Source organism: Leucopleurus acutus, assembly GCF_964270905.1.
Source record: "Leucopleurus acutus genome assembly, chromosome: 11".
Classification (NCBI taxonomy): domain Eukaryota; kingdom Metazoa; phylum Chordata; class Mammalia; order Artiodactyla; family Delphinidae; genus Leucopleurus; species Leucopleurus acutus.
The window spans coordinates 66,171,501-66,195,778 of record NC_139152.1 but is presented as its reverse complement, the minus strand read 5'-3'; the positions used below and the strand labels follow the sequence as shown (position 1 = coordinate 66,195,778).

Below are 24,278 nucleotides of genomic sequence, written 5' to 3'. Positions count from 1 at the left end.
GGTTCCTCTTCTCCCCACCTGTGCTGTCCATGCCTTGGCATCCCCGCTGCCACCATTTAATTGAAGCTTTCACCATTTCTTGCCAAGACCACTGTAATAGCCTTCTTCCTAACTGGTTTCCTGTGTATATCCTTGACCCACTGGAATTAACATTTCAAACAGTAGTCATAATGATATTTATAAAACGTGAACCAAATCATATCATTCTTCTGCCCAAAACTCTTCAATGGCTTTCTTTAGTAATTACACGAAAATATAACCTTCTTTTTTTTTTTTTTTAGATGTTGGGGGTAGGAGTTTATTAATTTATTTATTTTTGCTGTGTTGGGTCTTCGTTTCTGTGTGAGGGCTTTCTCTAGTTGTGGCAAGCCGGGGCCACTCTTCATCGCGGTGCACAGGGCCTCTCACTATCGCGGCCTCTCTTGTTGCGGAGCACAGGCTCCAGACGCGCAGGCTCAGTAGTTGTGGCTCACAGGCCTAGTTGCTCCGCGGCATGTGGGATCCTCCCAGACCGGGGCACGAACCCGTGTCCCCTGCATCGGCAGGCAGACTCTCAACCACTGCGCCACCAGGGAAGCCCCAGGCAGGCTTTTTAGATGAACAAAATGCTGGCGTATGCTTCAGCTTTTTGGTCTTCGAACCCGTACTCTTTCCCCATTCTCTTGCCAGCCTTAAATGTGCCTAGAGGTGAATCAGCCATTTTGTGATCATGAAAATGGCTGTCACATGCTAAGGCAGGTGGAGTAGGAAGAAGGAAGGGGCCTAGCCCCTGATGTCATCACTGAGCTGTGTACTGGCCTTGAACTGTGCAACCCCATGATTCTTGTCTATGAGACAAGTATATGCTTTACTGTTTTGTTCCCTGTGACTTGCAACCAAATACAAACTAACTAATACCAGAGGAAATGACTTTAAAGGCACTATCCTAGCAGGGATAAGGTTGATGTTATTGAGAAACTGGAGTCACGTATGGTGGTCCTTTGAATAAGATAACCATGGAAAGCTGCTCTGGGAAGGTGACATTGGACTGAGACTTGAATATTGATAACAAGCCAGCCATATGAAAATCCGAAGGAGAAATATCTGAAGAGAATAGCAAGGGCAAAGACCCTAAACTGAGGGGAGCAAGCCTACATATTGGAAGAACAGACAAAACCAGTGTCAGTGGAGCACAGGGTGTAAGGCAGAGAGCAATAGCAGCAATGGTGTACTGGTAAATGATTAACAACCCGCTCTCCAAAACACATGGACAAAACAGAAAAAGCCCTTATTTGTGGCGTTTTCTGATTTCTGTAGTGTAAATACTGCTACCATGACCAGTTTCAAGCTACCAACATGATACCACTGGCTTGAAAAATTCTTGACTACTCAACACTCAGCTCTCACAAGGCAGAAAGTACCGATTACGGCACACCACTGTATAGGAAACAAAGTTAGAGAAGTAAACAGGGGTTAGATTTTAAGCAGATTTTATAAGAGCAGTGGTTGAGAATCTGCCTGCTAATGCAGGGGACACGGGTTCGAGCCCTGGTCTAGGCCCGTGAGCCATGGCCGCTGAGCCTGCACATCTGGAGCCTGTGCTCCGCAACGGGAGAGGCCACAGCAGTGAGAGGCCCGTGTACCACAAAAAAAAAAAAAAAAAAAAGCCTTCCTGGAAGCCATACCCAGTGACTTTACACGTACAACAACTTGGCCAAATGACAGAGAGTCTGGAAAGAGAAGTATGATTGCTTTCCAGCTTTTGTAGTAGAAGAAGGCAAGGGATATGAGGGTTTTAGATGACTTTGGGGTAGATCATTCATATTGTTTGCCATAGTACTCAATACATTTTTATGGAATTAGTGGACAGTATGCCTTAAATGACCCAGCTGTATCTTCATCCAAGTTCCAGATGCAGATGAGTCATCGGTTAAATTCTGCAGTCTAAATGTCAACCAAGTTAATAAAAAGTCATCATTAAGGAAAGAGAAGATGATAATTGGACTCTTCCAGATGACTGGAGGTTCATCCCACTTAAGTTCCAGTATTTTATTGTTTTTGGTTATAATGTTCAACTATTTTAAAGGAAGTCTTTCCAGAATATGGTATCTTACTGTCATCAGGCAGTTGATGATGATTTGGTCATTTTTAATTATTAAAATATGTTATCAAGGGGCTTCCCTGGTGGCGCAGTGGTTGAGAGTCCGCCTGCCGATGCAGGGGACGCGGGTTCGTGCCCCAGTCCGGGAAGATCCCACATGATGCGGAGGGGCTGGGCTCGTGAGCCATGGCCGCTGGGCCTGCGCGTTCGGAGCCTGTGCTCCACAACGGGAGAGGCCACAACAGTGAGAGGCCCGCGTACTGCAAAAAAAAAAAAAAAAAAAGTTATCAATATGAGCACATTGATTATACTATAATGTGTTGAAGGGTTACCTTCCAGGACTTTGGGCAGTGTTATATCTGTTTGTCTCAGTTTGCGATGATGCTATATTTAAAAAATAAGTTTGCCATACCTTTATTGTTTTATTTCTAATCCCTTTTCCGTGGCAGGTTAGAGAAATAAATAAGAGCATGGGCACTGGAGTCAAACACCTCTGGTCTTAAATCCTGGCCCTACTAGCTGTGTAACCTTGAGCCAGATAATTCATCTTTCTGAGCCTTAGTTGGTGTTTTGTTTTGTTTTATTTTGTTTTTAACTATACAATAGGAACAGTAGTAATCCTTTTATATATTTTTGAGGATTTTATAAGAGGAGCTAAGTAAGGCAAGTAAACAATGAATAAATGATGGCCTTTAACTCACTTTATTCTGGATCACATATTAAACTGTCAGTAACCTTAAAGTGCATCTGTGAACCACTTTCTGCATCAGCACCATCTGAGATGACTACTAAAAGAGCAAATTTCAAAGCTTCACCCTCAGCCTCTTTTTTTATCTTAATTTTTAATAAAAGAGCAAATTTCAAAGCTTCACCCTCAGCCTCTTTTTTTTATCTTAATTTTTAATAAATGGTCCAGGGTTATTTTGTTGTTGTTGTTGACTAAAATTTGAGAACCACTGTTTTCAGCCCTCAAGGATTTGTTGATCAGATTAGCATAATCTCTGTTAACAATGTTGGAGAAGTGGTGCTGGGAATGATTTTAACAATATAGATTCCTGAGACACATCTCAAATGTAGTCCAGATTCTAGAGCCATATTGCCAGGATTCAAATCCTAACTCTACAACTTACTAGCTCTTTCCTCAGAGAAGTAATTTTAACTCTATGGGTCTCAGTTTCCTTTTCTGTAAAATGGAGATAATAGTACCTACTTCATAGTGCTAAGAGAAGGAAAATGTTTAAAATTCATGCATACTAAACACTGTACGTGAGAGCAATTAGCAATTGCTGTACGTGACAGCAATAAGTAACACTGTTATTAGATTTCCTGGGGTGTACCTTGAGAGGCCATATCAGTGATTCTCAGCACGGTCATGCATTATATCTCTAGGGAGCGCTCTGAAGATACTAATGCCCAGGCCATATCCCAGAACAATGAAATCAGAAATATATGTAGGTAGGATCTAGGTATCTGTTTTTTGTTTTGTTTTTCAGTTAACCCAGGTGATTCCAGTGGGTAGCCAAGGCTGAGAAACACTCTTCCCTATCATTTAAAGGCTCTCCAGAGAGCTCCCTGGCAGTCCAGTGGTTAGGGATAGATGGTGGAAGTATGGGCTTGAGAGTTGGCAGACCAGAGGACGAGTCCATTTCAGAAAAAAATTGTGAGATCTTCTTGCCTTCATTGTGTTTGTCAAGCAGCCTCCCCAGTCGTTATCTAATATTTCTTCTAATCTGAGCTATCCTGATAAACCCAGACTTCTGTATTAGTAACCAAATTTTGTAGAATAGTTTCATAAAACAAGTGTGAGGTTCTCAATGAGAACCCTAAGGGAACTCATAAATAAACCACACACACTTTACTGCAATCATTTTAAGAACAAGTATTTTACTTACTCAAAGGCTTCTTTTGCTTCCTTCCAGACCTTGGCTTGCAGGTTTCTGGTACTTTTACAGAGCTAAAGGGAATCAGAATTTCATTTTAAGCTCCAGTCTAACATCCAATTTATCACTCACCACATCTTTGCAGCACCAGCCAGGCCTGGGCTGGAGGGACCTGATCTCACTCACTCTTAGTTTTTAGACTTCTTTTGGCTTTTACCAACTGCCACATACCCCATGACCTCATACTGCTAGATTCCCCTGGTTAGATGCCAGCAAGATGGTTCATGCTCTAGTGCCACTGCTCTCCAGATCTCTCCCTCTGATCAGATAGGCAGAGGGCAGGCAGATCACCATGTCTGCTGCCTGTGTCACCAGGAAAGGGATTCTAGTCTCCCTCTGCAGGCAACCCCCAATGGCTACAATTGGTTCTATTTGGAACACTCCTCGCTTGGTTAATGGAAGAGAAGCAAAAGACCTAGTATTCTGTCCAAAGTTAATGACTTAACAATTTTTCATGAATTTTCTTTCATCTCACAATTAAATCTTTTTTTTTAAAATCAGTTTATTTATTTTTGGCTGTGTTGGGTCTTCGTTGCTGCATGTGGGCTTTCTCTAGTTGCAGCGAGCGGGGGCTACTCTTTGTTGCGGTGCATGGGCTTCTCACTGCAGTGGCTTCTCTTGTTGCAGGAGCATGGGCTCTAGGAATGCGGGCTTCAGTAGTTGTGGCTCGCAGGCTCTAGAGCCCAGGCTCAGTAGTTGTGGCACACGGGCTTAGTTGCTCCGTGGCATGTGGGATCTTCCCGCACCAGGGCTTGAACCTGTGTCCCCTGCGTTAGCAGGCGGATTCTTAACCACTGCGCCACCAGGGAAATCCCACAGTTACCTCTTAATAAGAACTGGAAACGGCCTATGGTATTACATTACATAACAGGACCGGCCCAGCTTTGAATAAGTCTTAATATGGAGGATAGTGTCTAATTTCTTTGATCGCTCTGTTTTGAACTTTATTTCTCAACTTTGGATGGTCATAGGAATCATCTGGAAGCTTAAGAACAAAGAAACAAACAAAACCTCATGACTGGATCTCACACTTAGAGATTTTGAATAACTGGTCTGGGGAAGCAGGCTGGTTTTAAAACTCCACAGGTGATCCAGGTGAGCAGCCTTTGCTAGGAGCATTGTTTCAGGGTGGGGCTGGTACTTAACACTAATTACTTTCATTCATGGACTTTTGTCAATTCTGAGACTCCCAGAAGAATCCCATTCAGTATGCTGTTCTACAGGGTATCAAAGAATAATAGAAAATGCAAGTGTTTCTGGAATGCTGGGGCTGAAAGAAACCTGAACCATCATTTTGTTCACTATCTCTTGAAATGGGGTCTGTGAAACTACTTTGGAATCACTTGAATCATTTGTTTAAAAGGCAAATTCCTGGGCCTTATCCTCATACCTCCTGAATCAACCTCCCTCAAGTGGGGGTGAGGGGTCAGGAACCTACATTTTAATACATTTCCGCAGGTAATTCTTAGGCACACTCATGTTTTAGAACCATTGATTTGTAGCAGAGGTTCTTAACCCTGCACGCACATTTGAATTAAATAGGGCTATAAAACTACCCATGCCAACTAGACCAGTGGTTCTCAACCATGGCTGCACTTCAGCATCACCTTGAGGGCTTTCAAAAGCCTAATGCCTAGGCCTCCCCCTATGCCAATCTCACTGGAATCTCTGGGGTGAGACCCAGGTATCCAAGGGTTTTAAAGCTCCCCAGGTGGTTCCAGTCTGCAGCCAAGGTTGAGAACCACTGTTCCATATATTCTGGTTTAATTCATTTGGGGTGAGTCTCAGGCATTAATAACTTATTGTGGTAATCATTTTGCTGTATACATATATCAAATCATTATGTTGTACACTTAAACTAATACAGTGTTATATGTCAATTATATCTCAATAAAATGGGAGAATAAATAAATAATTTTAAAATGTATTCCAGGTAATTTTAAAGTGCAGTCCAGGGTGAGAACTCCTGAATAGTCACTTTCAGCTTTTCTGAACTTCTTCTAGTTCAGTCACGTGATACCCTTTAGCCTACGGATTCAGGCTTGAGTCCTTTCCCCCCACACCAGACCCAAGCCAGTCTTGATCACGGCTGATAGTGATCTGGAGGTTTCGTCTCAGGAGAGGTTAGTTATATGTCCACCTAGACATAGACCTCTAACCCCTGCCTTCCTAGCTAGTCTCATTAATTAATCCATCATTCATTCAACAAATATAAACACCTAATATCTGTCAAGTACTCCTCATTGAACTATGGATACAATAACAAATAAGATACTGTTCCTGACCTCAAGAAGCTAATATATCTGCAAGGGTGAAGGATGGAGACATACATGCAAAAAGAGCTATAGCAGAGAGTAGTAATTATTACAGTGGATAAGTGAACAAAGGACTGTGGGATCATGGCTATGATAGCAACTAAATCTGCCTTGGAGGGTCAGGGAAGACATGCCTAAGGAGATGCTATTTAAGCCAAGTCTTCCCTACATGACCTAACACACCCTCCGTGATATGATTTCTCTCTACTGCATCTCTTGCTACTCTTGGCCTGGTTTCAACTTCAGCCATACTGAACTCTCAGTTCTGTGAATGCCCCACACTCTCTTGGTAAGACTTCAATCCGCACTTATTTGCCTGGAACTTTTTTTCTCCTTGTCCTCACCTGTACCTCCTACCCAGGGCTGTGCTTAGCTGTTATTTTCACAAAGAGCTCCTCCCTGACCTCCTGGATGATGATAAATGTCTTGGTTAGACATCCATGTACTAGCCTGTAGAGCTGCTTTTATAGCTCATGCCCCCTCTGTTGGGTATCTGTGATCCATCAGACCTATAAATGCCATGAAAGCAAGAGCACCCGTCTGTCTCTATTACCACAGTGTCTCCCATGCCTGGCACTATTGGATGAATAAATTAATTGCATTCCAGGAACAGGGGATGATATGTACAAAGTCACAGAGACATGGTGTTCCTGTGGCATGTCCTAGAATAGTGAAAATTTTGGATGGTCAACGTATAGAATGGGCAGGAGGAGGTTTCTAGAGATGGGTCATAAGAGGTTGGTTGTTAAGGGCTTTGTATGTAGCCCTAAGTGGTCCGAATTTCACCCTTTAGGCAGTAGGAAGCCAGAGAAGATTTTATGCAAGCGAGTATAATAATGAGATTTATCACTCTGGGAGCAGAGTGGACAGTGGACTGTAAAAGAAAGGCCACTTAAAGAACAGTTAGGAGATGTTCCAGTACCTCAGGAGAGAAGTAATGAAGCAAAGGGTTTCCATTCAAAAGGCATTTTGAGATAGAACCTGCAGCACTTACTGACTAATTGCATGTGGGGGTGAATCTGAAAGATGATGCCATGGTCTAGCTTGGAAGACAGGCTGGATGGAGATGCTATTAATAGAAATATGGAATATAAGAAGAGAAGAGCTAATTTCAGGAAAAAAAATATGATGGGCACAGTTTTAAACATGTTGAGAGTTCCAAGTGCCTGTTGGCATCTAGAGTCTTTCTTGCAGTTAGAAATGCATACAATTCTTAGCTTGGTATCTTATTGATTGTGGATGTGGCTGGTGTGGTACAGTTGACTATGTTGACTTTCAGTTTATGTAACAAAGGACAGACTTTTGAAACTGGCAGTGTCTTACTGATTTCAGGATTTATGCTTCCTTGGGCTAAGATTGGCAATCAGTTGGCAGTACGTCAAAGGAGAGTGTCCATTAAAGTTACTTTTTGGTTATTTTCTTTGGTTAGATACATAAACCTATACCAACCCCACCCTAATTCAGAGGTGGTAGAAATTTTATTATTGGTAGCTATACTGTTATGTTTTTTTCTCATTTAGCCGTGAATGCAGAAGTGTGTCTTGTTAAGCTAGTGCCAGGTTTAATAGGAACACAAATTGAGGGGTGGATGGATGGATGAATTTATAATCTGATGGCAGGGATACGGGATACTTTCTGGAGTTAATCACTTAGGAATTGAAAATCTCTATTCTATACATAAATGCCTAAGTGACTTTTCAGTGAGTTATTGACTACAGCAAGAGAGGTAGAAGAGATCACCATAAGTAGTAGTAGTATTATTTTTTTGCGGTACGCGGGCCTCTCACTGCTGTGGCCTCTCCCCTTGCGGAGCACAGGCTCCGGATGCGCAGGCTCAACGGCCACGGCTCACGGGCCCAGCCGCTCCGCGGCATGTGGGATCTTCCCGGACCGGGGCACAAACGCGTGTCCGCTGCATCGGCAGGCGGACTCTCAACCACTGCGCCACCAGGGAAGCCCCACCATAAGTATTTTTAAAATAGCCTTCAGCATATCATTTTCTTTTGGCAATACAGGACCATCCTGGGAATTTTAAAGCTATGGCTATAAGAGACTGTGTTTCTTGATATATTAACGTGTGTGTGTGTGTGTGTGTGTGTGTTTGTGTGTGTGTGTGTGTGTAAGTTTTATTTGGGGCAAAATGAGGACTATAGCCCGGGAGACAGCATTCCACATAGTTCTGAGAAACTGCTCCAAAGAGGTCTGAGGGAAGGTCAATGTATATGTGATTTTCGTGGAGGGGGAGTACATGCAATCAAGCTCTTACTTTTTGGAGAAGGTTTCTGCTGGTCCTGTGAAAATTACTGCTAGTCACGAGGAGCAGACACCACCATGAAGGATTTTAGTGCTTTTCTAGATACGAGGAGATGCAAGAACTGGGCTCATAAAATCTTCTCCTGAAAATATCTAACTATCTAAAGACCTGTTCTGCCAGTTTTTCCCAAAGCACAGAGGGCCTCATTATCGACCTCCACCTTGAACTCCTTTTAGGGGGTGTTGAAGGTCAGCAGCTGCAGCAGCTCATAATTTGATCCTTGTGGAGGTAGATGGCAAGTGCCAGTTTGTAGGTGACAGGGCCCCCTCACTGTCATAAATTCGACCATGGTTTGAGAGGTATTTCGTGACCATTTTGTCCCACAGTGCTAGGAATGCTCATTCCCAGGTCTGACGAAGATTTTGTTGATAGGCCACTCTATGTGCTATTATTGGACTAGACCTTGTTAACGGTAGCCAAAAGTCTCTGGACCGTCTGTCTTACTAGTCTGTTGCAGTCCAGGAAAAAATCCCCTCTTGTTGCATCTTGCCATATCTGGAGTTACACTGTTACAATCATCGATCTCATATAGAGCTATATATTTTTGTCAGAGGCTCGTTGACACATTTGGTAATGCAAGAAACAACAATCTGGTAAAACAGGCAAAGTGCGAATAACATAGCTAGCAGTATTACTGAAGTCATAAGTAAGAATTAATTTTATTCTTCCATTAGGTGCGGCCCAGTATACCCCAGGTCATCTGACTTAGTCTGTTCTCTACTGGTCCTTATCTTTCAGGGAAATTATATATTGGCACTGTCCATACGGCCCAATTTCCTAGCATTATTAAGCTGGTTATCCTTAGTATAATTTAATTGTTCCCAAGATAAAGGGGGGCCTTAAAACTTAAATGACCGTAGCCTGGTGTTAACCACATAAATTACACCAGACTCTGGGGCTGCAGTGATGAATAAACCCAATTAAGTTCTTACCCTCAAGGAGTTTATCGACAAGTGGAGAAGATGCACATTAATCAAATTGTCATACTAATAACTGTAAAAATGCAGGTGTGATAAATGTGGAATGCAAAAAGAAAACCTGAAAAAAGCATCTCAGAGGTAAAATTAACAGGATTCATTTGGTTATTAGGGTATCAGAATATACAAAAGACATGCGTCCTGCTCTTCTTTCCTGAAAGAATATTCAAACTAATTTGTGTGACAAGAAATAACTTATGAGAAATGCCATTGAGGAAGATGTATTAAGTGACAAATTGTGTGGAACAGATTTAAATGACCTTTTATCAAAAGATGAGATCAATAAGCTATGAATTGTAAATTCTCATTTTGCAATTAATTCCACTTACTTTTCTTTGTCACTGTTTTTCATTGTCACTGAAATGATGGTACTTTGGTGATGAGATTCAGTTTACTCCATGTCTCTCCATTTTGATTTTTTTTTTTTTTTCATTCAGATGTTGCCAGAGCAATTGAATTACTGGAAAAACTGCAGGAATCTGGAGAAGTACCAGTGCACAAGCTACAGTCCCTCAAAAAAGTGCTCCAGAGTGAGTTTTGTACTGCTATTCGAGAGGTATGAGACTAAGATTTTAATAACTATATTCTGCCATATGTCTTCTGAACAGAAAACATGTCTTTTCCACACAAACAGTTGAAATAGTTAAGATTGTAACTGCATCTTAGCTTTCTAACTGCTTGGACAGATGATAAAAATAATTTAGTCTGCTAAATTGCAAAATTAGATTCAGTTAGGATTTATGCATTCATATAAAACCAAATGTTGATCTTATGGTACCAATGAAGTGACTGCCTCAGCAGGGGACTCTGGCGTGTAGTCTAAACTATTTAGTAGTCACATGAAGTCATCTGGAAATTCAGGTAGAAATAGTCATAATTAATGGGGACTGAGCTTTTCTTAAAAGAACACTCAGCTAAATCTTCCTCAGGTAAATCTGAAAGAGTAACCTCCTACTGACTAAAGTTATAGTTATCCAGACATTACTGTCTAGTGCAATAAGGGGAAATTGAACAGGCTGATATGCCCTTCAACAAATCTTTATAATGCTTTCCTGGTTAACAGTTTCAAGAAGCCTGAGGTGAAACAAGTGTGTTTAAAATGACTATTTGAATTTTTTATTAACTGGTGGTGGAATTGACTAATCAATTAATGTATTTCACTGGTTACAAGATGTTCACTTAAGATATATACACTACATTGTTTTATTCAGTAAGCCCGTCACCCCTTCCCTATCAGGTACTAAATAATAATTCATTAATTAGCACTTAAAGTTCATATATCCAACATATTTGTCCTGCTAGAAGTCCCCAGTAGTGAATTAAGTACTGTCATCCTCTCCAAAGCCAGCTGAACCCAGTGACTGCCAGGAGAGTTTGTTGTAGCAGAGGGCATGCACCTCTCAAGGAATGCTTGTATCAGCCTCCCTTCCTCTTTGCAACTCTACTTGTGGGTAACACATATTCTGTGCCTCAACAGTGCTAGTGTATGAGTTGTCACTAAGTGAAAAAACCTCAAGTGCCTAAGGCAGAGACACACAAGACCTCTCTCACTACATATTTAAACCATAGCCTACCCAATGAGGTTAATATTTGCACTTTGCTGGGATTTGACTTAGACTGTGCTTGTGCTAAATCTTTATTAAGTGAAGGTGTTAACTACTTAATTTTTGTTTATAATGAACGCAGCTTAAGGAAATAACCATAATTCTATTTCTAAGCTTTTTTAAAATTAATTAATTAATTAATTTATTTATTTTGGCTGTTTTGGCTGTGTTGGGTCTTCGTTGTTGCACGCAGGCTTTCTCTAGTTGCAGTGAGCGGGGGCTACTCTTCGTTGCGGTGCACGGGCTTCTCACGCGGTGGCTTCTCTTGTTGTGGAGCATGGACTCTAGGTGCACGGGCTTCAGTACTTGTGACACACAGGCTCAGTAGTTGTGGCTTGAGAGCTCTAGAGTGCAGGCTCAGTAGTTGTGGTGCACGGGCTTAGTTGCTCCACGGCATGTGGAATCTTCCCAGACCAGGGCTTGAACCCATGTCCCCTGCATTGGCAGGCAGATTCTTAACCACTGCGCCACCAGGGAAGTCCCCCATCTCTAAGCTTTAATTGATGAATTTGACCTAAGACTGAAAGAAAATTCCTTAAAGTGTATGAATTCTCGGCTATCAGCTGCTCAGTGGGAAAGGTATCAGATACGTAGAAACTCCACAGGCCTTCTGTGGTCACTCTGTAGACTAAGGCTAAGTCCCCTATCTTTCACAGAGTGCTACTCCCCTGAGATTTGGTGGCTGACTTTTCATCTTAGATATCCTATCATCTTTCTCTTTCCACAGGACTAACTAAAGAATAGGAACCATCGAATATCTCTCTCTTCTCACTGGGAGTTTGGCTTGTGATCAGTGCAAAGTCTCTACTTTTATGGAACTTACATTCCAGTGAGAAAATGATGATAAATAAATGTATAATACAATATCAGAAAGTGACAAGACTATGGAGAGAAATAAAGCAGGATTAAGGGAGTACAGGTAGGGCTCTATTAAATTAGCGTGGTCAGAAAATAACCTAATTGAAGGAACAAGTCACACAGGTATCAGGGGGTATAGTGTTCCAGGCAGAGGAAATCACAAGTGAAAAAACACAGAGGCAAGAATTATCTCAGTCCATGGAAGGAACAGTGAAATAAGGAAGGTAGGCTTCCTAGAGGCAGCTGGAGAGCAGATCACACAAGGCCTCGCAGGCCATGGTAAGAACACTGGACTCTATCCTAAGCATGATAGGAAGCCCTTGGAGAGTTTTACCTCACCTGATTAGCTTTTTAAAAATGTTCCTCTGACTACTTAGAGAATACAAGTGTCTGTGCAAGAGTAGAAATAAGAGAGACCAGTAATAAGGTAAGGAGTAGGTCACGTAAGAGATGAGATGATGGCAGCCTGGACCAAAGTGACAGCAGTGCACATAGTGGGGAGTTGTCAAGTTCAATATGTATGTTTTTGAGAATAAAGACAATAAGCATTGACGTATTGGATATATGGATGAGAGAGAGGCGTCTCAATGGATTCTTAGGTTTGGACTTGAACAATCGGATCAGTGGTGATATAATGAGGTGGGAATCTCTGGAGGTGGACCAGGTTTGGATAAGACTATACAAGAGCTCTGTTCTGGGCATAGTAAATTGATGGTCCTTTTCAGACATCCACGTAGAGATGTCTGGCAGGTATCTAAGTCTGAAGCTTAGGGGAGAAGCTGATGCTGGAGATGTAAATGCGATGTAGATATCTGTTCACATAAACACACAGGCCTTCTTCTTTAAAGACCTTGGTAAGGAAAAAGAGGATGGGAGTAAGAAAAAAATGAAAAGAAATATGGAGACATTGTATAGGCATTATAAATGTATCTTACGAGCTCTGTGGTAAAGTGTGCTATGTTTATCATTAGTGGTCCATGCAAATCTATAACTGATCTATAAGCAGTCCAAAAATTTCAGAGGGGAAAAAGAGATGATATAATTTATCTACCTTACATTTTATAAACTTGGACTAAGATTAATTTTATGTTCACAGCACCGTCCTTAGTAATAATTTTGTTCTTAAAGGCAATACATGTTAAAAAAATAAATTTAAAAAAAGGCAATACATGTTATATAGAAATTGATTTGGTCCCTTCATCTTGGCTAACATTTCATACCAGTTGCATAGTATTGTTTATATTTGTTATGTCTGGGATTTTTATTATTCTTATGGGGTTGTTTTACACTAACTGTGGGAAGTAATGATAAAAGTGTAAAGCCTAAAAAAATAAATAAATAAATTAAAAAAATAAATAAATAAAAAAAGTGTAAAGCCTATATGTATACAAAAATTCTGAATCATTGAATAATATTGCAAATCCATCTAGTGAAAATTTGTTCAATGAAAATATAAAATATGAATACAGTTTGCCAGACAGGTGAATCCACAAGCCAGTAAAGTACAACTAGGAAGTACGATGATGTAAGATGATGAATACCTGAAAATAACATCTAATTTCACTCCTGGTCTCTTGGGTACTGCCTGTCATGCTGGCATGAAACCTTTGAACTTTTGGTTTCTTATTCAAATAATGCTCAGAATTTCTGTGGTTAAATTATTTGGCTTTTCAGAAATATTTGCCAGTAAATACTTTCCAGTGTGAAAGTTATAAATGTTGTCAGGACTGTTGGAGAAAAGAACAAGAACTACAGAGCCACCCTTCTTAGTTGCACTTACCAGAGCAAAAACAGGTGCAGGTCACACCACTGCCAACAAGACTGTAAAGCCCAAATTATGCTTTAAAAGAAAGCAGGACAAGCTATTGCCGGTTTTGTTTTTGCCATATACATGTGTGACAGTAGTTATTGTTTCATGTTGAGGCAATCCCATATTTTGCTTTACATTTGGGTGAAACCACCGAATGAGCTTCTGGCGTATGTGCAGCACTTATATGGGAAGAATAATTTCATGAAATTTTATTTTGTTTTTTAATGTGGATGATTAAAAGAGATGAGGTGTTTTCTCTACTTAACTTTTTCTGTACTCTGTAACAAAGAGTGAAAAAGTTTTGTTGAGATCAGTACTGAAATGAGACTATCTATGTATACAACTAAGAAAGTCATTGATCTATTAATGAATGAGTTGCACTTGAATGACAATCCACACCAAGCTTTATTCACAGAATACAGATAGTAGTTGGCAGTACTTACCTTGCTTGTGTTTTTTTGCTCGGTGATCTTAACAAGACCTGATTAATAATTCAATTGTACCTATTCGGTGCAAGTAATTTCGGAGTACATGGCAGAGAAATGGGGTGACAGGTGATGCTGCTTTTCCAAAGTGAGAGGTACCGGTTGACAAAAGAAAGTTCACACAAAGTTTTGAATGAGAGATGAACTTTAAAAATCTATGCTACTGATTCCCAGTAAAAATCATCTCTGCCACTTTAAGTGGCTGCTTCAAGTTTTAGTTCATCACTGTATTAATTAGCTTGAATGACCCAAACTTATAAATTAAAATATAAGGAAAAATAAGGGTTGAAATAAAAGGATTATAAAATGTTGATTTTTGGATAAGAGAATTTCCTAAGAGAATTAAGTTGCCGTTCAGATAGCTCAATTGCCAAAAGATGGACTTTTTCCCAACACTTTATATTCTTGTGCTTCAGAGTAAGGAATCAATAGTATATTGAATGGTCATATTTTAAAAGAAAATCCAATTTCTGCAACAGAATACCAAAATATTCCTTCTGAAACTAAAATGTTAAAAAAAAACCCCACGAACAAACAGAATTAGCCATCTATTTACTATCATTATCTTCCAAGTTTTAAAGCCTTCAGGCTTCCTGCTTTCCAGAGTGATATGCTCACTGATCTGGTGTATGCTGTGCTGCTGAGAGCAGACCGTGGTGTGGACTTACTCCTACACTTATGCCTATCGCTTGCCTATTTGAACCAAATATACAGAACTGAATGACATAGTTACCCCAAACTACCTTCCTTGGCCGATCACCAGATGGTGTGTGCTAGTATTTTCTAATACAATAGAACTATACAATAAGAAAATAAAACCAACTCTACCTAGAAGCTATCATTCTGTGATAGTGGATTATTGAAAAATATTCCAATTCTCCTCTCCTTCTTAGGACATATTACAGTTGGACTTCTCCATCCTCCCTTCAGCTACATGTGGTTATGACAACTGCTTTGATTAAGGAAATGTGAGTGGAAGGGTGCTTGCCACTTCCTCATGGAAACCTTTGAGTCAGTGCAGTATTTGCTATGTTCCCTTTCCTTTTCATACGACTAGTGATGTTTTATTTGATAAATGATCTATCAGCCTGGATTACAGAGTGGGAAAATGAGAAATGCAGGCTTTAGCTAACTCTTAATGAACATGTAGGATCAGCAAGCAGTAAACCTTTGTTACTTTAAGCCCCCAAGATGTTGGGGTTATGGTACCACAGCAAAACTCAAGCTATCCTGACTGATACTAAAATAGTCATCAAACTCAAATATGTTTTCTATTAAATCATGCGTCTCCATTTTCATAGCTAAAAAAAATAAAAGTCATCAAGCCAAATTTACCTTGGAAAAAGGTTATAAGCAGTATCAACCCTTTTACTGCTATAAAACAAAATTAATTTTTTAAAACTATGTTGTGTTTTTAGTAAGCTGTGATAAATCTTTTTAAAACTATGTGAAATTATTATCTGATACAGTGTACCAATGCCCATTAGATGGCTCATAAATTTTTAAATGTTGAGACACTTTAAATGTTGAGACACTTTGGTCATAGATTGCATTTGCTTCTAGCTTATCTCCCATTTGCTCCTACTCTTTTTTTTCTTCCTTAGGATGGAGCTTATTAACCCTCCATCACTACCTCCCACCCCATCTAAGTCTCACATCATTTCTTTTTTTTTTTTTTTTTGCGGTACGCGGGCCTCTCACTGTTGTGGCTTCTCCCGTTGCGGAGCACAGGCTCCGGACGCGCAGGCTCAGCGGTCATGGCTCACGGGCTCAGCCGCTCAGCGGCATGTGGGATCTTCCCGGACCGGGAAACGAACCCGTGTCCCCTGCATCGGCAGGTGGACTCTCAACCACTGCGCCACCAGGGAAGCCCTCACACGATTTCTTTATGAAGATTTTTCTTTGCTTTACAGACTTGAAGGTATAATCAACATAGAAGAAATAGTTGGAATGTATCAGTCTGCTTTTTTTTTTTTTTTTTTTTTTTTTGCGATACGCAGGCCTCTCACCGTTGTGGCCTCTCCTGCTGCGGAGCACAGGCTCCGGACGCGCAGGCTCAGCGGCCATGGCTCACGGGCCCAGCCGCTCCACGGCATGTGGGATCCTCCTGGACCGGGGCACGAACCCGTGTCCCCTACATCGGCAGGCGGACTCTCAACCACTGCGCCACCAAGGAAGCCCCCCCAGTCTGCCATTTAAGTGCTCTTAGTTTCCAATGAGTTTTTTTTTTTTTTGGAGGGATGTATAGATTGAGAATTATCACCACCATGCCTTCCACCAGTAATATGTGGAAAATGTCACTGCTAGACGTTTTGTCAGATCAGAGTGAGCAGCAAAGTCATTAGAGCCGTGCTGTAGTCAAGTTTACCAATGTTCGAATCCCCACTTAGCTACTTATTTTTGACCTCTCTAAAATTTCGTCAGTTTTTAATAGTGGGAGTAATACCATCAGCCTTGAGGTGATTCTGATAATTAGAGATCATACATGTAAAACCTCCTAGTACAGTCTGGTAGCCAATAATTACACAATCAGTGGATGCTATTATTATTAAAGAGTAGAGTCCCAAATTATTACTGGGTACAGTGTTTTGGTAAGTCAGGAAATAGTTAACAGATGGGAATAAGAATGGTAGTTTCTATAGACTAGATCTAAGAAAACCCATAAAACTAATAGACATATTCATTGCCCCACTGTCATGCATTAAAATAAATTGAGCCATTGCATCCTAATTCCACAGTCTCATGGGCCATAACTTTATGACTCAAGTGCTCATTCTTGATGCTGTTTTGTACAGCATCTTAATCTACTTTGTGCATGAAAACACAGAGGGCAAATGCAATGAGCTTTATGAGAAAGCTAATGATTGATTGTATAATAGCATATAGATTTCTAATTACTTTAAGAAAACATATCCTTGGGTCAGTAGCGACAAGATGAGATGAAACAAGGATACACAGATGGAGAAAGAAGAGTTGGAGGAAGGGAGAGTGAGAGGAAAAAAGGAAGAGAAAGGAAGAGGAAAGAAGGGAGGAGGGAAGAAAGAAGGAAGGCTGGTTGATGCTAATCATGGCATAATGTACTATAATATAATGGAAAGGGCTACCCTGGTGGCACAGTGGTTGAGAGTCTGCCTGCTGAGGCAGGGGACGCGGGTTCGTGCCCCGGTCCGGGAAGATCCCACATGCCGTGGAGCGGCTGGGCCCGTGAGCCATGGCCGCTGAGCCTGCGCATCTGGAGCCTGTGCTCCACAACGGGAGAGGCCACAACAGTGAGAGGCCCGTGTAATGCAAAAAAAAAAAAAAAAAAAAAAAAAAAAATATATATATATATATATATATATATATATATATATAAAATGGAAAGATAGGAAGAACATTACATGGAATTAGAAAGAGCATTGACAATGGATTCAGATAACCTGGATTCAAAGTTTTGCGTGGCCATTTAATTATGTGATCTTGTGCAAGTTACTTAATCTCTATGATCTTGGTTTTGTTTAATTTTTTTTTTTTTTTACATAAAATAACTTCCTGGGACTGGTGGGAATACTAGATCAAATGAGATAAAAAGTATAAAATACTTTGACTAATATAGTGCCTAGCTAAAAGAGTAACTAGTTAAGAAATGGTACCTATTTTGGTGAAATAATTAGTGGTTTTAGTGACAACACAAAATTTTACTATGTTTTAATGGAAATATTAGTTACAACTATAGAGAATAATAGTTCTTTAGTTATTAATCAAACAAATGTAGAATTTTTTTTTACAAGATTGCTTTTTTTAAAAATTTTATTTATTTTTGGCTGCGTTTGGTCTTAGTTGCTGTGCGTGGACTTTTCTCTAGTTGTGGCGAGCGGGGGCTACTCTTCGTTGCAGTGCATAGGCTTCTCACTGCGGTGGCTTTTCTAGTTGTGGAGCACGGGCTTTAGGTGCGCGGGCTTCAGTAGTTGTGGCTTGCGGGCTCTAGAGCGCAGGCTCAGTAGTTGTGGTGCACAGGCTTAGTTGCTCCGTGGCATGTGGGATCTTCCAAGACCAGGGATCGAACCCGCGTCCCCTGCATTGGCAGGCAGATTCCTAACCACTGTGCCACCTGGGAAGTCCCTAGAACTTTTTTTTTTTTAATAGGAAGATCCACATTTTAAGAAAAATGTTGACAGTCTGGAGTGGTTTTAGAATAAACCAATATTGTAAGGAATCTGGAACCCTTGTCATATGTTGAGAAGTTAATAACAACGGAGGTCATTTGGTCATATTTCGGATTACTTTAGAACAATAGTTTTTAACTTAAGGTCATGTATAGGCTTCATGTTGTAAGTGTGGAAAAAACAAATATATATAAGATTTATTTTTATTTCCTTCTCTTTATGTGCAAAAAATTTTATGGCAAACTATGTTTTTTAGTGTTTTACTTTAAATATGGATAGAGTGGCATGGATTCATTCTGTAAAATTATCATCCTTGTCATATAGTGGCATTTAGAATAGCATTACATTCGTCAGAATTAACAAAAATGTATTTGAAATTATGTTTATGCATATATTTCTGTTCATACTGAACTTAAGTTGGCAGATGACAAAGAAAAGAAAGCTTGGTGGCTCTTACACTTCCTTTGATTTTATTTGCATTGCTAAATGTGATGGGGCACAAAAGCCAGACTGTTTCTTGTGTGATAAGTTTCCTGCCAACAAGAGCCTGAAGTCAAGAAAGCTTATTTCTGAGCATCCTGAAAATACATCACAGAATATAGAATTTTTGTTTTCTACAGAAAAAGCTCAATTTTTAAAAAGTGAAAATTTACTAAAACTTATATTTGCCACAGTGTGTCTTGACACATTTCCAAGCAAAAGAAACCGTTAAATAATTGGAGAAAGCTTGATCAAATCATGCACTCTAGAAATGTTTGAACTTGTGGGTTGCTGAGGAAAACAACACAAAATTAAAAGAGTGCCTCTGTTCACTTGCTATAACCTACTTCTGAACTTTGATATTTTGCTAATATTTTGCAGCCAGTTATGGTGAAAATAATAGCTGTGCCATTTCCACTTGGCATGCAATTGGGTGAAAACTATGATTGTTTCAGTAAGTTCTGATTTTTATCTATCGTGTGAATGATGATATCCTGTTGTGTGTGTGTGTGTGTGTGTGTGTGTGTGTGAGAGAGAGAGAGAGAGAGAGAGAGAGATACCCCGTGGATATTTTAAAGGCCAAGTTGTTCTAACAGTGAAAAGTTTCTTTGTTAAGCAAAACTCCTAATGGAAGAAAAATCTTGATACTTTGTGTACATGAGGAGTACATATGGAGTTTCTGGGTCTAGCATCCAGCTTGATTAGAGTGGTGAAGAAGACAGACATTCTACTTTTCATAGAGACTTATTACTTTCAACATCAGGGTGCATTAATGTCAAGGACTCTGACAATAATCCTAAAAGATGCCTTGCCTGCTCTGTGGAAAGTGGTCCAATAATTTCACAGCTGTAGCCTGCAACCTATATTTTCAAGTTTTTATTTAGGAATGGAGCAAAATGTGTTCTTTTTACTGACAAAAGTTTCTTGGCTTTCCAGAAGATGTGTTAATGCTCTTGGTTGAACTTGGGTCAGAGATTTCAATATGTTTATTTTTTAAGTAAAGGATTGCTATATCTTAGAAAAAATTGACAAGAGATGTTCATTCGAGGCTAGATTTTATTGTAGAGATGTTAGGCCATAAGAAGGAGGCCAGTCCCTAGATTCCAGATTTGCTGATCGTGTACAGTTGCTGTTGGAAACAGCTGCCATTTTGGAGGGAGAGATTTTAGAGCTGAAAATTTGTGACATTTACAGTGCTGAAAGAAGGATATCTGTGAGGGAAAGGGAGTTGAAATGGAGAAAGCCTTGTCAGTTTATGCATGGGGAAGATCTACAACAACTGGAAAGCCTGCAAAACTCTTTTAAAGGTTACTTCTGTTTAGATGATTCAAATGTAAAAAGGATTCAAACGTCATTCCTTGCTGACAGAGGCTGCATAGTTGACACCAGCCTTTCAAAAATAACATCATTTGACTTGAGGATAAAGGATTTGGTAGAACCTGAATTCAACTTGAAGTGTATTAGAGAAAGCCCAGGTGTCAATAGAAGGCTACTCTGCTCTGATAAAGTGTTTAACTGACTTTGCTATTGAAAGTGATGTGAGCTGCAGCTTTGAGCACTTGCTGCTATGAAACCAGACTCTAATTGATTGGATACTAAAAATGACATAAATATTTCCATGTAAAAGATAACTCCAAATATTAGCTTTTTCTAAACCAAAGAAAACAGCCTTCTTATTGAAACATACTTTAAGCAGGCACAAAGTTTTCTTTTTTGTATGATTTGTTTAATTTGGAATTATATTTTCTAGGGAACAACCATTAATTTTTACGGAAAAAGAGTCACATTATCCTTTGTGAAATGACTCAATGTCAAAGGCCAAAAAAAAAAAAAGACATGAACATTTACACATGTATTTTCTTGAGATAACACCATAACTTCATTAGATTCTCAAAAGGGTCTATGATATCTCCTCCCACCCCCATCCCTCAAAAACTGAAGAAAACTCTAATAAAGGATGATGGTATCAGTTGAGTAACTACGTGACTAGTTCATCTCTAACTCTAAGGTCCTTCCAATTCTATGAATCTATACATAGTTACACAGCAAGTAATTTTCTTTTTAAATATTTATTTATTTTATTTATTTATGGCTGCGTTGGGTCTTCGTTGCTACGCACGGGCTTTCTCTAGCTGCGGAGGGTGGGGGCTACTCCTTGTTGTTGTGTGGTGGCTTCTCTTGTTGCAGAGCATGGGCTCTAGGTGCGCAGGCTTCAGTAGTTGTGACGCACAGGCTTAGTTACTCCGCAGCATGTGTGATCTTCCCAGACCAGAGATCAAACCTGTGTCCCCTGCATTGGCAGGCGGATTCTTAACCACTGCACCACCAGGGAAGTCCTTAATGTTTTTCTTTATGTAGATTACATGGAATTATGTAAAGCTGAGTATATATGCATGGTAGGAATATATGACTATGTGAGACTGTATGAATGGGGTGGGAAAGACAGATACAATGAAGATTTCTAAACGGATAAAAATAATAAAAGAATAAGTGTACTCATTTTATTGAGCTTTTCGGAGAAACTAATCTATAATTTTATCACAGGAAATTGCAAAAACAAAATGACTACATCACTCACTGGAAACAGAATTTGTAAACTATAGTTAGAGTTCTATTCCTGCAGCTTTTTCAGAGAGAAGACACATTTTTATCAATGTAAGGTGTGTTTATAACATCAACATATCACTTTCTGGTAGCAAGAACAGGGTCTGTGTGGCAGGAACCATCTTAGAGTACAATTGCACTAATGGGTCATTGATCTTAAAGGTATCTAAATAGACCCTTACAAATAGTCTGTAATGACTCTGAAGGCTGTTAGCATCACTGTTGGGTAAATACTCAGCTCTAGCCTTTCTATTTGCTACTACAAATGATAAAATAAACAGTACATATTTCCAGAAGCTTGTAATTACATGTACTTACACAGTAGTTCAAAATACTAGAGCCCTCAGAGAAGCTGTGTTTTATATCAGTCAGATAAAGTGAACATTCTGTCTTCTGTTGAGGTCATAGGACTGCAAATCAGAACTTCTATTTTTGGCACCACGGATGATAACTTTTTTCTCTCAGTGAACAAGTCATTTAACCTTTTCTTGCTTCAGTATTGCCAACACATGTAGACAAGTCCATTTGTACAAGCCATCTAAAATGAATGTTAAGTTACAAACTGGTGTTTTTAACCAGCTTGCTGTTATCCCTGAGTGTGATTTGTACATAGAAAAGGGAATGAAATTAGTATCACTTGTAATTCAAATATATGCAAGGCACTTAACTTCCTCCCTCCCTTCTTTGTTTCCCTTCTTCATTCTTTTCTTCCTTTTCTTCTTTCATAGAAGACTTAGGGTTAAAAACTGACCACCACATCTTGTATGCATCATTTCCTTGATTTTTATATAGTCTGAGTGCCTGTGTTTAATCCTCAAACACATTTATTTTAATTTTATGTGTTTAAAATGTTATAAGGTATCATGCTAACAAAATCTTTGGGGATATTTTTTTTTCACTTAATATCAGTGCTAAGATTCAAACTTTGTGTGTGTGTTGCTGTGATTCACTTGTTTTGACTGTTGTGTGATATTCCATTGTGTAAATGTTTATTAATTCACTCTCCCATAGGAGAGCATTGAGTTGTTTCCAAGCTTTTCACTATGATCATTGGTGTGGCTATTAACATACATGCGTTTATTTATTTATTAGATGACTAAGACTTCTCTTGGATATATATGTAGATGTGGAATTTCTGGTTCATAAGGTGTAAAAATGTTCAACTTTAAGAGGTAATGCCAGTTTTTAAACTTGGTTGCTCTAATTTATACCCCAGAAAGCAATATAGAAGGTGCATACTCACATTAGCTCCAACTCTTGGCATATGAGACATTTAAACTTTTACCAGTTGAATAACTAAAATGGATCTCATTGCAGTCATCATTTGCATTTAATTGATCACTAAATTGTTGAATATCCCTTCTTGTGATTATCGGAAATATGTTTCTTTTTCTCTGAAACATCTGTTCATGTATTTTTCTACTAGTTTGTGCTTTTGTATATGTATGTATACATATATATTTAATATATTCTTGTTATCAATTCTTTACTGGTGGTGTATGTAGTGAATATATTCAGCTACTTTGTAACGTGTCTTTAAGATGTCTTAAAATTGTTAAATTTTAAATATTCACATTAATCATTTTTTAAATAATCAATGCCATTTTGGTATCTCACCTCAGAAATATTTCCCTACTCCAGTGTCTAAAAGATATTCACCTATAATTTCTACTAAAAGTAAAAATTTTATTTTTAAAATTTATGTCCTTAAACTATCTAGAGTTGATTTTTGTATAGTGTGAGGTAGGGATCCATTTTTTTTCTTTTTTTAATCTATAAGCGTAAATATTTCCAGCTTTATTTATTAAATAATCCATAATTTCCTCCTTGATCCATTACATTAATATACCAAAAGCTATACACAGGGATCTGTTTCTGGGTTTTCTGATTAATTGGTCAATTTATCTATCCCTTCATTATTTCCCTACTTATCTCATTTGGGAGATCCAAGGCAATGAATATGGGGGTGGGTGGGAGCGGCAGGGAGCGAGGCATAGTTTTAATTCTTGCAGGTTGTGATCCTAGCTTTTGTTTCATTAGGAGGTTTGTCAGTGCTTGCTAATGTGTAAAAGTAAATTAATAAGAGCAAGCCATTCATGGATCAGTGGACAATGATGAGTATGTGCCATAAATTAAAGCTTATGGTAACTCCAATTCTGTTCTTTGCACCCGAGGCCCAAGGAGGGAAGGAAAAAAAAAAAGAACATAGCCTAATGTTCTCAGAGCATAGTTTCACATTCACAATTTGTGGGTCTCTTTCTATTTCTTTCATCGAGGTTAATAAAGGGTTTAAAGTAAAGTCATCTATCTTACTAGAATGAAGGCAGAGAATGTTTCAGTCATCACAGTAAAATTAGCACCTAGTATAGTGTCTATAATAATGAGCATTTAATAAATATCTGTTGGATGCATGAAGAAATTCATTAAGATGGCTCATTTTCATTAGTAGACAAGCAGATATTTGATTTTTATAAGTCTTGAATTTCAACTAGGACTCTGAGTTCATACAAATCCCAGACAAAACATGATGACACCTCTAGTTCAAAAGAAGATCTTACTCACATTAAAATGGCTTTCAACTTTGAAAGGCTACCTGTAATTAGAAGCAAAATTTTATTTACATTTAAAAGTTGTTTCCAACCTTGAAAACTGACTTTTAATTAGAA

At 39.1% G+C, this 24,278-nt stretch overlaps 1 protein-coding gene across 4 annotated transcripts in view; it reads left to right on the top strand.

Moving 5' to 3' along the window:
* Positions 1-24,278, top strand: part of LIN7A (lin-7 homolog A, crumbs cell polarity complex component) — a 280,103-nt gene that overhangs the window by 31,189 nt on the left and 224,636 nt on the right. For all 4 annotated transcript variants that reach the window (XM_082850022.1, XM_082850021.1, XM_082850023.1 and 1 more), the window contains exon 2: positions 10,064-10,182. In XM_082850022.1, coding sequence (XP_082706148.1) covers positions 10,064-10,182 — 119 coding nt within the window. The remainder of the gene's footprint in view (positions 1-10,063; positions 10,183-24,278) is intronic.